This window comes from Bos indicus x Bos taurus, chromosome 4, assembly GCF_003369695.1.
Source record: "Bos indicus x Bos taurus breed Angus x Brahman F1 hybrid chromosome 4, Bos_hybrid_MaternalHap_v2.0, whole genome shotgun sequence".
Classification (NCBI taxonomy): Eukaryota; Metazoa; Chordata; class Mammalia; order Artiodactyla; family Bovidae; genus Bos; species Bos indicus x Bos taurus.
This window is the reverse complement of record NC_040079.1, coordinates 43,060,317-43,074,176: the sequence shown is the minus strand read 5'-3', so window position 1 is coordinate 43,074,176 and position 13,860 is coordinate 43,060,317. Positions and strand designations below refer to the sequence as shown.

The 13,860-nt window shown below is 42.2% G+C and overlaps 1 protein-coding gene across 1 annotated transcript; it reads left to right on the top strand.

The window, feature by feature from the left end:
• Positions 1-1,622: 1,622 nt before the first annotated feature.
• On the top strand, positions 1,623-10,099 carry PURB (purine rich element binding protein B). The gene has a single exon (XM_027539269.1). The coding sequence runs from the start codon at positions 1,643-1,645 to the stop codon at positions 2,555-2,557; it is 915 nt and encodes a 304-aa protein (XP_027395070.1). The 5' UTR covers positions 1,623-1,642; the 3' UTR covers positions 2,558-10,099.
• Positions 10,100-13,860: the final 3,761 nt, after the last annotated feature.

The following is a 13,860-nucleotide window of genomic DNA, read 5'->3' as shown; positions in this document are numbered from 1 at the left end:
TGGGTCTTTTTTATGAATCAGGATGAAGAGTGATTAAACACTTGGGGAGGGGCTTCCCAGTGGTTAGGTCTCAGAACTTCCAGTATAGGGAACACAGGCTGGAGAAGTAATATCCCTCATGACACATCCAAAAAAAGAAAAAGAAAAACTTGGGGAGTGCTTCTTCTGTGCCAGGTGAAGTGCTTTATGTGCATTATCTCACTTAATTCTTATAGCAACTCCACAAGATAGTTACTATTATTCCTATTTAACAAGTTATGCAACTAAGGCTTAAGAGGTTAATTGACGTACCCAAAACCTCACAACTAGTATGGGATTCAGACCCAGGCAGAATGACTCTTAGCACACACCTCCCCCCATCAAAAGATACACATTTTACTTTTTTTTTTTAATATTTATTTATTAGGCTGGGCTTCCCTGGTGGGTCAATTGGTAAAGAAGCCGCCTTCAATGCGGGAGACCTGGGTTCAATCCCTGGGTTGGGAAGATCTCCTGGCGACGGGAACAGCTACCCACTCCAGTATTCTGGCCTGGAGAATTCTATGGACTGTACAGTCCATGGGGTTGCAAAGAGTAGGACAAGACTGAGCGACTTTCACTTTCACTTTATTTGGCTGTTGCCGGTCTTAGTTGCAGCATTGAAATCTTTAGTTACCACAAGTGAACTCTTGGTTGAAACATGTGGGATCTAGCCCCCTATATTGGGAGCATGGAATCTCAGCCACCAAACCACCAGGAAGTCCCACTGTTCACTTTTTAAATCCATTCCTGTTTCTCCACACAATGTAACACATGAAACAAGTATTCTTCCAAGTTAACGTGTAAAACGGTTACCAGTCCCTGTACGTACGTGCTTTATAAAAATTAACTCCTTTCCTAAACTCCATCCCCACTACCACTACTTAGTTCAGGCCATCATTTTATCTTACGCCACTGAGACGGTGATGATGATGTTACCAAGCATGTTCCAGGCACTATGTACAGTATTCCACGAACTAAGAGTACGTATTTATTGAGCACTCACTATAACTCAGTCATTATGCTAAATATCACTCACGGATTCTTATACAGCAATCCTATTAGGTTAGTTTTGTTTTGAGTACCCCAACATCTTCCTCCCTTTAATTCCTCTCGTAAATAATAACTGTAGTCCGGTATAATCTCCCTAGAATAAACCGCATTTATTTAAAGCGTAGTTTGAATCACTTTCGGCTATCTGTAAAACCACCACCACAAACAAGATGCAGACTGTTTCCGTCGCCCGTAAGCTTCCAGAGTTCCTTCCCAGTTTGGGTCTCCAGGATCCCCAGACCCCCGCGGACCCGTGACGTCACTGCCCTGCGCCTCGCAGCCGCCGCCTCGCGCGGCGCTTCCGGCAGCAGGAACGTGGGGGCGGGGCGGGGCGGCGTCACGGAGGCGCGCGCCGGAAGCTGGCCCGGCGGAAGTGGCGGGGCGGGGCGCGGGGGCGATGGGGGGGCGGCGGCGGCGGCTGCCGGCGATGAACAGCGGGAGCGCGTGAGCGGGCCGGCGAGCGAGGCTGGGGGGCCCGGGAGAGCGAGCCGCAGGGCGGAGGGCAGGGGCGCGAGCGCGGCGGGCGGCGGGCGGCGGCCTGGGCGCGGCGGCGGCGGCGGCGGCCGAGAAGATGGCGGACGGCGACAGCGGCAGCGAGCGCGGCGGTGGCGGGCCCGGCGGCTTCCAGCCCGCGTCCCGCGGCGGCGGCGAGCAGGAGACGCAGGAGCTGGCCTCGAAGCGGCTGGACATCCAAAACAAACGGTTCTACCTAGATGTGAAGCAGAACGCCAAAGGCCGCTTTCTCAAGATCGCCGAAGTGGGCGCGGGCGGCTCCAAGAGCCGCCTTACGCTGTCCATGGCGGTGGCCGCCGAGTTCCGTGACTACCTGGGCGACTTCATCGAGCATTACGCGCAGCTGGGCCCCAGCAGCCCGGAGCAAGTGGCAGCGGCGGCGGGCGCCGAGGAGGGCGGTGGGCCGCGGCGCGCGCTCAAGAGCGAGTTCCTGGTACGCGAGAACCGCAAGTACTACCTGGACCTCAAGGAAAACCAGCGCGGCCGCTTCCTGCGCATCCGCCAGACGGTCAACCGCGGCGGCGGTGGCCCGGGACCCGGCGGCCTGCAGAGCGGCCAGACCATTGCGCTGCCCGCGCAGGGCCTCATAGAGTTCCGCGACGCGTTGGCCAAGCTCATCGACGACTACGGCGGCGAGGATGACGAGCTGGCGGGGGGCCCGGGCGGCGGCGCCGGAGGCCCTGGGGGCGGCCTGTACGGGGAGCTCCCAGAAGGCACTTCCATCACGGTGGACTCCAAGCGTTTCTTCTTCGACGTGGGCTGTAACAAGTACGGAGTGTTCCTGCGCGTGAGCGAGGTGAAGCCGTCCTACCGCAACGCCATCACGGTCCCTTTCAAGGCCTGGGGCAAGTTCGGGGGCGCGTTTTGCCGATATGCGGATGAGATGAAAGAGATCCAGGAGCGGCAGAGGGATAAGCTTTATGAGCGACGCGGCGGGGACGAGTCAGAGGGAGAGGAGGTGGATGAGGATTGAAACACGCGGCTTCCTCCCTTACGGGCCTCCCCACCCCACCACCGTCTCCTTGGCTAGAGAACTCCCCTTCCTGTTCATCCCCAGTGAGCTAGTGGAGGGGAAGCAAGGGAGGCCCCGGAGGGGGAAAACAAAATTTTAAATAATATAGTTAATTAAGAGAAATAACCGTAAGAAAACAGTCAGGACAATTAGAGAAAAGCAGTAAAGTTCCAAGGAATTGACAGTAATCTGCAAAGAGAGGACAACAGCGTCTCCTCACCTGAGCAGAAGTCTCAGCTTCTCTTCCTTCCCAGCTAAGGTTCCTAAATCCATCAGGATAACCCTGGATGGGATAGATCCTTGCACGCTGGCCAAGGAACACCTCATCAGTTACCCAGACCCGTTGATGACAGCTCAATTTGTGTTATATTTGGGTAACTTGATCTAAAGATCTTTCTAGACCTCATTGTTGCAGTGTCTATCCCTTCACCTCCATTGAAATCAGCGTTTTGGATCTAGATCTTCATGGAATTCTTGTGAAGAGAGAGGCCTTTGCAGTTACCCAGTCCTGAGGGTACAAGTTTCATGAAAAGGAATGCAACTTTACATAATCATAGACAGGGCAAAATAAGAATTGAAGAAGCCACCAGGGACAGAAACAAATTGGATCCATTTTTAAATGGTTTTGCATAGAACCTGGACCAAGGCCCGTGTCTTGTCTTTGCAGAATTATTTTCCGGGATGCAAATGGATTCAGATGTCAATCCTTGAACTAGAATCCCTTACTATAATGTTTTGGAAGTTGGCAGATTTTTTTCAAAGATAAAAGCAGTTTTACATTGGGGGTTGCTGAGGTAGGCACAATAAGAAATCAGGCATAAAGCACAAGGAAAACTGTTTGAGTGGATTGGTTGCTGCTCACTAAAGTTCTTCCCCGATCTCCAAATATGGAGGTCATGGCTTAGATATGAATGAGAGCCAGATACCCGTGGCTCCATCGTGTGAGCCAGTGAATTATGGCTAATTCGGCTGTTTCGGCCACTGGTTGGCTGGATTTTAAACCATAAAACTTGGACATCTTTACAAAAGGAACATTGTGGCTACAAGCCTGAGCTTTAATGGAATATAAGTCCACACAGAAAAGTTGGAAGTAACCAAAACTGAAGTCATCTACCTTCAGTTTAATCTGTGGATTTGTTCAAATACTAAGATCCTCAGGTCCAGAATTCCAGCATCATTTATTCTTTTAAAATAAATTTTTAAGAACTTGGTCCATTGTATCAGTACCTCACAATCAAAGTTGGCAAATGATGGATGAGTGATTCAAGCAGCGTGCCCTTTGAAGCTGAAATCCATTTGAATGGAGCTGAAATGAACGTGAATATGCTGACTATATCCTGGAAGCATTTTTATACCATCTTGAAATTTCAACAAACTGGCTTTTGCCAGTTTATCCAGCTGTCTTTCAAGAATAAAAGTTGGGGTTTTCAAGGATCGCCTCTTCTATATTTTAAATGGATTTTCAGTATGATTTTTACTAATCAAGTTAATCCCACCCCATCAAAAGGTATTCCTAGAAGTGTCATAGACCTAGGTAACTTTGAATTGAATGGGAGCTAATGGTCTTTCCAAAGTTTTCAGGTATACTTTGTGCGACACCTTCTCAACAAGGAGGCAAGTAACCCCACCTCCACAATCTTAGTTTCGTTTTTTTTTTAAACTGCATGCCTGCCCTTTATTTGAGCTGCCTTTTAATTTATTGCATACCTTTTTATTATCTTATTTTGGTATTATTCAACCTACAATCTTTTTGTATTTATTGGGAAATAAGTAATATACAAAAAGGTCGTTTTCATGAATTGTGGCTGAGAGGGAGGGAATAATTGTGTATATAAAATTAGGCTTTTTTAAAAAATTAGGTTTGATTCAGAATATCATTGATCTTAGATTTTTTTGTTTTTGTTTTTAAAAAGTGGGAGAGCCACAAATATTGGTGCCCTTTTCAGACTATTTCTCTACTCATCATCCACAGTAGACTTTTTAAACAGATTTTTTTTAAGCTTTTCTTTTTTAAAAAACAACTTTCTCCGTTGCAAAGAATGTTTCCTAAATTGTATGGGAGCAATAGTATTTTTGATGTTTTAATGACATCTGTATACTTGTACTGTATTTTGTACTACAAGGCAGCTGTTTTCAATAATGTCCTGCTGTATTTACCTATGTGTTTTGAGTGTTTATTTCTTTGCTGCGGAGAACAAATCCCTAAATAGTTTTAGTAAAGGGGCTGAGAAGATAGCATTATTAGGTTTGCATAAACTGTTTATAAGTTTCAAACTCTGAGGCAGCAATGGAGATTAAAGTTGCAGCTCTTAGTTGATTGCTGTAACTTTTTCATTTTCAAAACATGTATAATTCCTGTATAGACCAACTTGTTTTCCTGCTTCAGTGGTGGTTCTGTTGCTCAGCTGCAGTGAGCCAGTTCAATTTTGCAAAGGTGCAGTACCTCTCCTTTTTAAGGGGTTGGTTTATTCTTTTTTCTTTTCTTTTTGTTTGGCTGAATTGCAGCAACTAGCCTTGCCTTTCTACTCTGTAGAAATGACAGGGTCTTCACAATCCTTCACCAGTGGCTACTAAGCTATAATTAGCTGAATAGAAAGAATGTGGAAGTGGTCTGAGGCATATAGAGTATATGCCAAGAACACTACCATATATGGCATCAGCTTTGGTTACCAGAGAAATTTTCTTAGTCATTAGACCATATAACAGTAATATATCATATGTAAATCTTTAGATATCAATTTGAGAATCCTCCAAAAAAAGGAGCAAAGAATGCATAAGCTATGTGTTGGAAAAAGTAATTTATATTAAAATTTTGACCTGCCTATGTAAGATTAAATGGTAAATGTCATAGTGGTGGGTTTTTAAGTCTTAACCAATCTCAAAGGTTTGTTTCTCCTGCAGGGGGTGGTTCATGGCCTCTCTTCTCACTGCAGGAAGATTACAGGAGGATGTGGATTAATTGTAGCATTCACTGATCCTCATTCAGTACTAGGGACAATAGAAATCTGCAAAGCACAGACTACACTTTCAGTGTGTGGTTTGTTAAACAAAGTGATATTAACAGGCTGGCTTTCAGAACTCATTCATAAATACTGCCTATTAAAGGAAATGATCTTTGTTAATTCCAGTCAGAAAATAGCATTATACAGACTATGGGAAAGCAATTTTGTGTTTTGTCTTTCAGCCGCTACTATGAACAGTGATTTAGGACTGTTTTTCAACTTTGGCAAACATCCCAGCTAATCATGTGTTCAAAACAGTCATATTCCGGAGAAGTGGGAAACTAAAATTCTTTTTTGGAGAATTGGTAGAATGTCTGTTTCTCAAACTGCTGCAGACATGAGAAATTTTAAGAACAAAATCGAAGGATCAAAAATTTGTGATGAGATACTACTCTTGCCTTCTGGTTTCTATTGTCCCTACCTTTCATTCAAGTAGAATGGCAGTTCTAGTCAGCGGAGAAAGTTCCCAGTGCATATGCTGCACAGGACACAGTGTAAATCTATATGGCACCAAAAATCAAAGTGAAAACCAAACCAAAAACCCAGACACCCTATGTTACTACGGGAGGCATGTAGGTGGTATAAATGACTGTAGCTGTGATACACACATGGCTACTTGTCAAGTCACTTTCCATAATTATTTACTGCAAAATGATTGAGGCTTTGGTGCAGGCAGGCTGTTAACGCTTCCCTGTTACCTCTCTATCACTTTGCAATAAATTGCAGGTCTTTTAAGAGATTCAAGCTTCAGTTTTCTCAAAAAACAAAACAATTATCCTGGCTTATCTGAAAATGCAGGGTTGTGGGCAAAAGAGGCTGGTTATAATAATGCCCTCATATTGAGTGGTCTGTAAATGGCTGCACACTTCAGGCACTATAGTTGCTGAGAATGCTTTGTTAAATGTGACCTTGACTGGCTTTACAGGGGGTAGAATATGCTCTCCACAAGGTATTAAAAGGTAACTACCCATTTGTGTCTACCTTGCTCTTGAGGTGGATGAACTTGAGAAGCTTGAGTGTGTAAGCCATGCACATAGGTATTCTTCACTGTAAATTTTGTTTTCATTTTTAACCCAGTTATGGTACTTTGTCCAATGCACAGCTGATCTCTCAGTAGATATTCATTTGAGAATAGTGTGGCCTTGATCTGTGAGAAGGGGAAGGAGAGAAGTGACTTTTTGCTTATGTAAAAATGACTCTTTGTCGAGAGGCATTCTGTAGCACTCTTGGTATCTAATGTGGTCGGTCTCCTTGTTTATTGGGGAAAGTTAATGTTTTTGACCCTGGAGTTATTAATTCAATTGAGTTGTCTTCTATTTTTAGGAAGTATCAGAATTGCTCTGATAAGTAAGAAAGTAGACTGCTTTGATGTACAATCTCAGGTTTTAGAATACATATAGTGGTGTAAAATTCCACTGTTAACTCTTAAAACAATTTTAATTTAGTATACCCTAAAAGTCACCTGCATAAGGCCTGTTCAAAGAGCAGCGCCTCCCATCTTTTTGCTCCTTTTCCATTTCGTACTTCACTTGAGAAAGTGTCAAGTGATTTTTTTCCTTGTATATTTCCATTTTAGCCCTGACATATTTCTCAGATAAAGCACTTTTTGATCATGAAATACATGGAATCTGTGTGTGATGTGGATCATGGTTTCTCAGGCTCCCCTAGATAATTTGCTTTTGAATATTGTTTTAACTCTGTATAAGAAAAGTAGAAATCTTTGCTAATGTTAGAAAGTTTGTATTACTGATCTAGAATGCATTTTGCTAGTTTCCAATGGACGGGAGAGTAAACAATGCTGCATTCACGATTTAATAAGTTACTTTCCCTTGAGCCTTAAGGTAACTTTTTTTTTTCTGTCAATACGGCACTGAAGTTACAGTAAATGAATGAAATTGCCAGTTTTCAGGGTTGGTTTTAGAGTACTGTAAATCGATTAGGTGTCTTCCTAAACAGTTACTATTCCCGTTGAATAAACTGGATAATGGGGCGGGGGGGCGGGTGGTGATTGTTTGTAGAAAAAGAAAAAAAGAACCACATTTACCTAAAAAATATATGTATAGACACAAAAGTACATGACAGTGCCCATTTGGAATTCCAGGCATAAGGTGGAAATGGACATTATCACCTCATTTCCCCTGTTTTTAATCTAGAAAAACAAAGTCATTAATTTTCAAATGGTAACCCCCAGAAGCTTCAAGAGAGAGCGGACTGTTGAATGATGACTTCTCTTGATATGTTTACCTGCTATTTAGTTAAAGTCGCTGTTCACAGCCCTCAGTCTTAAAACTTAGTTTCATTACTGATGGATTTAACAGACTCTTATTTAATAAATGTGGTCCAATTGTCAGGATGAAAATTAAATTTGAAAAATAATGCATCATGAAGACATTAGTAATTTCTAGATATCTAGAAATTGATATCTAGTTGATATCTGTACCCCTGATCCAAGTTAAGACCTTTATGAATGTATTTTATATTTCCTAATGAAATAGGGAATATGCCATCAATGTAATCGCCTTTATTTGCAATCTTTTACTCTTCATTTGAAAATTAACTCATGCCTCTTGAATTAGACATTGCAATGGGGATAGGTAAAGCCATGTTAAAATAACAGCAAATGCTGTATTGGTAGTGTCACTGCTTAATAGGACTTCTAATTACAGGAGGGCAAAGCTTTATTTGATGCAGAAATGTTATTTTTTTCCGTAGGTGATTCTAACATGGTTTGATAAAAGAATATGACTACTTTATTAACATGGGATTTTGAGTCTAGGAGCAAATTTCATTTTCCCCATATTATATATATAAAATGCCTACTGACATGGATAAGAGAGGGCTGATCATACGTTTAGTGTGATGAAATGTGGGCCCAGAGTATTGGAAAGAAAGCAATAAACCTATCCAAGTTCATTGTCCACTAGCATATTGAAGAAGACATAAGTTTGTTTGTTTTTTTCCTTCCCTACTTCAAAGACATCAGTGAGTAAATCTTTCAAGAAAATTTATGTAGATCGTCTCATTTCTTAAACTCTCATCCCCATTCTTGCCCTGTATTACAAGATCAAGCTGGCTCAAAAAGTCTTTATTATACATATTTGGAAGTAGAGTGGCAAGTGGTAGATTTCTTCGCTTTTAAAAATCCCTTTTTCAAGGACATACATAACTGCAGGTAGAGAAAGAAAATTGCAAAACAAAAACATTTGTAGAAATTTGAGAGTTGCATCTTAAACTGTTCAGGTATGAGGCATAAACCCTTTTCTCCTAGCCTACATGTCACTTCTGTTTCAAAAGCTGCCTGTATTCCTAGAAGCTAATAGATCGGGCAGAAGTCCAGAAACTGATTTTAAATAAGTACAGGGCATACTTGAGAGCTGTGCATGTTACAGTAGCAGGCAAGTAAATTTGAGGTTTTTTCCACTGATTATCAATAATTGGAATAATGACTGTGGTTATCAGTATATTTGGGCTTCTCTTTTTCTAAAGTTCTAAAATTATTAGTATTTATTCTGTCTTGCACCTCTATGCAGATGTTTTTCCAAGTCCATTTTTTGAAGTCTGTCCATTTTCTGACATATTTCCAAATAATACACTTTCTATAGTAACCTTCACTGCCAGTCAGATCTACCAGGGGCTTCCTTAGACTAGATGATTCTTCATTCCAAAGTTGGGACTGATGTCCTGCCCATAGAGAATCTACAGACATAATTAGAATGAATTAAAACCAAATCTTGATAGCAGGAGACAGAGCTTCCTGATCTAGATGTACAACTAGACTTTAGGTTGGAAGTTACTTTAAAGAGGGTTTTTTGGGATGTCTTCAGTCTCTGTAAATATCCAAATGCTTGTGCATTGTAAACCAAGTGTGTACTCCTATGTATGAATTTGTAGAACTGATTTCTGCTTCAAGAGAAGCTGCACCTTTAATTTTATAAGGTCCCCTCCACCTGTTACCCTATAAATATTTGTAAATAGAACACTAAAATTTGTAGTGATAGGATCAATTTGGGAATATCTGCTGAGAGACCAAAAAGTTCATTTTTTTTAAGTACCTTGGTTAAAGAGTAAAGATTATTCCTCTTATTTTTTAAAAGAAGAATGCACTTTAACAAACACAGCTGCATGGGCAATTCAAACAAATCCGTGAAGTGCAGTACCCATTCAGAACTCATACTTCCTGGAAACCATTCAAAAGCATAGTTTAGACGGGCTGTTGATCTCACTGCCTGGAGGTTGAAGCTGATTCCGGTCAATTTTGAGACGAGCAGGGCTGCTTCAAAAGAACAATGTGAATACAGCCAAAAGCTTCAGTCAGTCTGTAAAATGGCGGGTCCCGTATTTACCACTAACTAGCAAAACTGACAGAAAAACTCATAGAGAAAAAAGAATCCTTACTGCTGGTGTGCACTCCTTACAATAACAGACTTTTGCAAATGGAGTTTTACAGTCTATATTTAAAAAATTGTATGTTTGTAACAAATAAAGTATGCGGAAACGTGAATGACAGTCTTGTGCTGGTTGTCTCATTTAAGGAATTACGTGTTGACTGGGAGGGAAATAGCACACACCCTCTACTGGGGTTCATAAATGGGTCTGGAATTGTGTGAGTTTCCACTTGAAGTGATTTAAAAGCTGTTTGCACATTTCATCTGAAATACAGCCATTTAGTTCCAGACCCTCTGGGTTTGCATAACCCTTTTCTAGTTAGTAAGCAGTCTATGGAGTAAATCAAAGTTGCAAATGGTTTCATGCTTTGGTTCATATTCCAGAGGAAGTGCTTGTTGCTTCCCCTAATTTCTTCCTATTCTGCCTGCTCTTAGGCCCTATCACTTCAAATGGCTGTAAAGAAACTCCTGTGTTGATTTGTCATTTATCATAACTAACTGCTTAGAAAGTAGGTTAAACCAGTGTTATATACCCCAAGCTAAAGGAAAAATAAAAATTTTGTATTGATAGATCCTGGCTGTGGTTCCAAACTTTTTGGTCTCAGGAACCCTTTTACTTCCTTAAAATTCACTAAAGACCTTCAAGGAGCAATCCTATTTCAGGCCTGTATCAATTGATACCTATCATATTAAAAAGAACTTTTTTAAGACAACAGTACACATTCCATCTGCCTCAAAGCAGTGACATCACATCATTTAGCCTCTGGAAAACAATATAAACTTGTGAGAATGAAAGTGAACAAAGCAGCTAACAATTAGGAAAGTAGTTTACACTTCTGGACTCCCTGAAGGTCTTGGGGCTGCTGGAGGTTTCTGGATCACTCTGAGACCCGCTGAACTAGCCTGGTTATATGAATTATGCTTTTATGTAACATATATATGTTGCCTAAGTTACCCACACGAAGTCCACTTAAACCCCCAAGTAACTAAACTTGAGAAAAGTTTGCAAATGGAATCATCAAGCATTGCATTGGTAGTCTCCTCGCTGGGGTAATGTGGGGCTTTTATTAGCAGAGAGAACCCTTTAGTGTGCATCAGTCACCTCCCCGCAACCACCACCAGCTCAGCTGCTTCAAGTTTCTGAGCAGGTTTGGGTGTAACCTGAGAAGCTGTATTTCTAACAAGTTCCCAGGTGCTGCTGCTGCTGGTTGAGGATCACACTTTGGGATTCTGCAGCAGAAATCATGAAAGTTCTAGGAAAAATTAGCTGTTGCCACCAACTTAAGGTGGCAAGAGGTCAGGAAGCCTTTACCCTGATGCATCAGTTTGCCGTAGCCCTGCTGAATTTTTTTTCTTGATGTTAAGTTGTCACCTCAAATTTAAGGATGAAATGTAACCAGGCTATATAGTCTGCAGTTTTATTGGAGCCAGTGCCTCAAGGAATAGGGCTGTTACCTCATAGTTTCGGTATTTTGGATGTTGTGAGCTAGGTTCTGTCCCCGAATCTGTCCTAAACTGATAGTGTGAGTCTGAGATAGTATCTTTAACACTTAAAAATCCTTAAGGCCCTGCAACAGTGTCCCGTTTCCCCAGAGAAGACACTGGGTCTTAGGAAAATGAGAGCCACCTGGTGGTCAGTACTGAAATCTTTTTAATAACCTTTGTGAGATCATACCATTTGTAAATTCATGCATACTATATGCCAGGTGTTACACTAGGTGTAGAAAATATGGTCCATGATCCAAATGGAGCTTAACAGTTTATTCCAGAGGAAAAAAAGCTTTTAGGAAGAACTAGGAGGAACTAAGTTACATTGGACTGAGGTATATTTAGGATAAAATGTTTTGATCCCTGTGACCCTAGAACTTAAGGAGTCTCCGATGGTTTGCAGCTCAGATTTACTAGACATATCTCCTTCCTCAGTAAAACACCTCTGTGCAGTCTCAGATCCTGAGAAGCTACTTCCCCAGACCCCAGGGAGGAAGTGGGCCAGCGTAGGTGAACAGAGCAAGGAAGGAGTAGGAGAGTTTGCTCAGAGCCCTGGTCTGCATTCTCACCACACAGGACCTGGGAGGGGAGAGGTCCCATTGCTGGGGCTTGTGCCCCAAGCTTATGCAGCTAGTGAGCACCAGCACTGGGCTTTGACAAGGCCCCGTAGGTCCTCCTTCTTGCTCACCCTTCCATCAGTTCAGTCGCTCAGTCGTGTCTGACTCTGCAACCCCATGAACACCAGGCCTCCAATTCATCACCAACTCCTGGAGTCCACCCAAACCCATGTCCATTGAGTCAGTGATGCCATCCAACCATCTCATCCTCTCTTGTCCCCTTCTCCTCCTGCCCTCAATCTTTCCCAGCATCAGGGTCTTTTCCAATGAGTCAGCACTTTCCATCAGGTGGCCAAAGTATTGGAGTTTCAGCTTTAACATCAGTCCTTCCAATGAACACCCAGGACTGGTCTCCTTAAGGATGGACTGGTTGGACCTCCTTGCAGTCCAAGGGACTGTCAAGAGTCTCCTTCAACACCACAGTTCAAAGGCATCAATTCTTCGGTGCTCAGCTTTATAGTCCAACTCTCACATCCATACATGACCACTGGTAAAACCATAGCCTTGACTAGACGAACCTTTGTTGGCAAAGTAATGTCTCTGCTTTTTAATATGCTGTCTAGGTTGGTCATAACTTTCCGTCCAAGGAGTAAGCGTCTTTTAATTTCATGGCTCCAATTACCATCTGCAGTGATTTTGGAGCCCAGAAAAATAAAGTCAACCACTGTTTCCACTGTTTCCCCACCTATTTGCCATGAAGTGATAGAACCGGATGCCATGATCTTAGTTTTCTGAATATTGAGCTTTAAGCCAATTTTTTCACTCTTCTCTTTCACTTTCATCAAGAGGCTATTTAGTTCTTCTTCACTTTCTGCCATAAGGGTGATGTCATCTGCATATCTGAGGTTATTGATATTTCTCCCGGCAATCTTGATTCCAGCTTGTGCTTCCTCTAGCCCAGCATTTCTCATGATGTACTCTGCATATATGTTAAATAAGCAGGGTGACAATATACAGCCTTGATGTACTCCTTTTCCAGTTTGGAAGCAGTCTGTTGTTCCATGTCCAGTTCTAAACTGTTGCTTCCTGACCTGCATACAGGTTTCTCAAGAGGCAGGTCAGGTGGTCTGGTATTCCCTTCTCTTTCAGAATTTTCCACAGTTTATTGTGATCCACACAGTCAAAGGCTTTGGCATAGTCAATAAAGCAGAAATAGATGTTTTTCTGGAACCCTTGCTTTTTCGATGACCCAGCGGATGTTGGCAATTTGATTTCTGGTTCCTCTGCCTTTTCTAAAACCAGCTTGAACATCAGGAAGTTCACAGTTCACGTATTGCTGAAGCCTGGCTTGGAGAATTTTAAGCATTACTTTACTAGCGTATGAGATGAGTGCAATTGTGCGGTAGTTTGAGCATTCTTTGGCATTGCCTTTCTTTGGGATTGGAATGAAAACTGACCTTTTCCAGTCCTGTGGCCACTGCTGAGTTTTCCAAATTTGCTGGCATATTGAGTGCAGCACTTTCACAGCATCATCTTTCAGGATTTGAAATAGCTCAACTGGAATTCCATCACCTCCACTAGCTTGGTTCATAGGGATGCTTTCTAAAGGCCCACTTGACTTCACATTCCAATATGTCTGGCTCTAGGTGAGTGATCACACCATTGTGATTATCTGGGTCGTGAAGATCTTTTTTGTACAGTTCTTCTGTGTATTACCACCTCTTCTTAATATCTTCTGCTTCTGTTAGGTCCCTACCATTTCTGTCCTTTATTGAGCCCATCTTTGCATGAAATGTTCCCTTGGTATCTCTAATTTTCTTGAAGAGATCTCT

What these genes read in the sequence shown, in the direction of transcription:
- PURB (XM_027539269.1), top strand. Translation starts at nt 1,643, where the DNA reads ATGGCGGACGGCGACAGCGGCAGCGAGCGCGGCGGTGGCGGGCCCGGC.